Source organism: Fulmarus glacialis, unplaced genomic scaffold, assembly GCF_000690835.1.
Source record: "Fulmarus glacialis isolate BGI_N327 unplaced genomic scaffold, ASM69083v1 scaffold27518, whole genome shotgun sequence".
Lineage (NCBI taxonomy): Eukaryota > Metazoa > Chordata > Aves > Procellariiformes > Procellariidae > Fulmarus > Fulmarus glacialis.
In genome coordinates, this window is record NW_009230562.1 from 13,914 (window position 1) to 14,435 (window position 522).

Consider the following 522-nt stretch of genomic DNA (forward strand, 5'->3'; position numbering starts at 1 on the left):
ACGTGTCGGTGCCCCCCATCCTCCCGGTCGGCTCACCGTCCCCCTCTGCCCCTCTCCAGGTCCAGTTTCAGTTCGTGCTCCTCACGGACACGCTGTACTCGCCTCTCCCTCCCGACCTGCTGCCTCCCGATGCTGCCAAGGACCGGGAGAAGCGGCCGTTCCCCCGGACCATCGTGGCTGTAGAGGTGCAGGACCAGAAGAACGGGGCAACGCATTACTGGACCCTGGAGAAGCTGAGGTGGGTGAACGAAGCCTGCGCTGGAGGGGGCTTGGCCGGCCTCAGCCCGGTTTCTCACCGCTGCCCGCTGCATCCCCCTCTGCCTGCAGGCAACGCCTGGACCTGATGCGTGAAATGTATGACCGTGCAGCAGAAGTGCCTTCTAGCGTCATCGAGGACTGTGACAATGTGGTGACTGGCGGAGATCCTTTCTACGACCGCTTCCCCTGGTTCAGGCTGGTCGGCAGGTGAGCGCTTCGGCTCCTTCTAAGTGCGGCTGGGACCCGCAGGCAGCCCTGCAGGAG

The 522-nt window shown here is 64.6% G+C and overlaps 1 protein-coding gene across 1 annotated transcript in view; it reads left to right on the forward strand.

The window, feature by feature from the left end:
- LOC104081510 (kinesin-like protein KIF1A) overlaps positions 1–522 on the forward strand; it is a gene marked incomplete at both ends in the record, with an annotated part of 13,765 nt that overhangs the window by 12,291 nt on the left and 952 nt on the right. The window contains 2 exons of the mRNA XM_009584289.1: positions 60–238; positions 328–465. Of these exons, the coding sequence (XP_009582584.1) occupies positions 60–238; positions 328–465 (317 nt within the window). The remainder of the gene's footprint in view (positions 1–59; positions 239–327; positions 466–522) is intronic.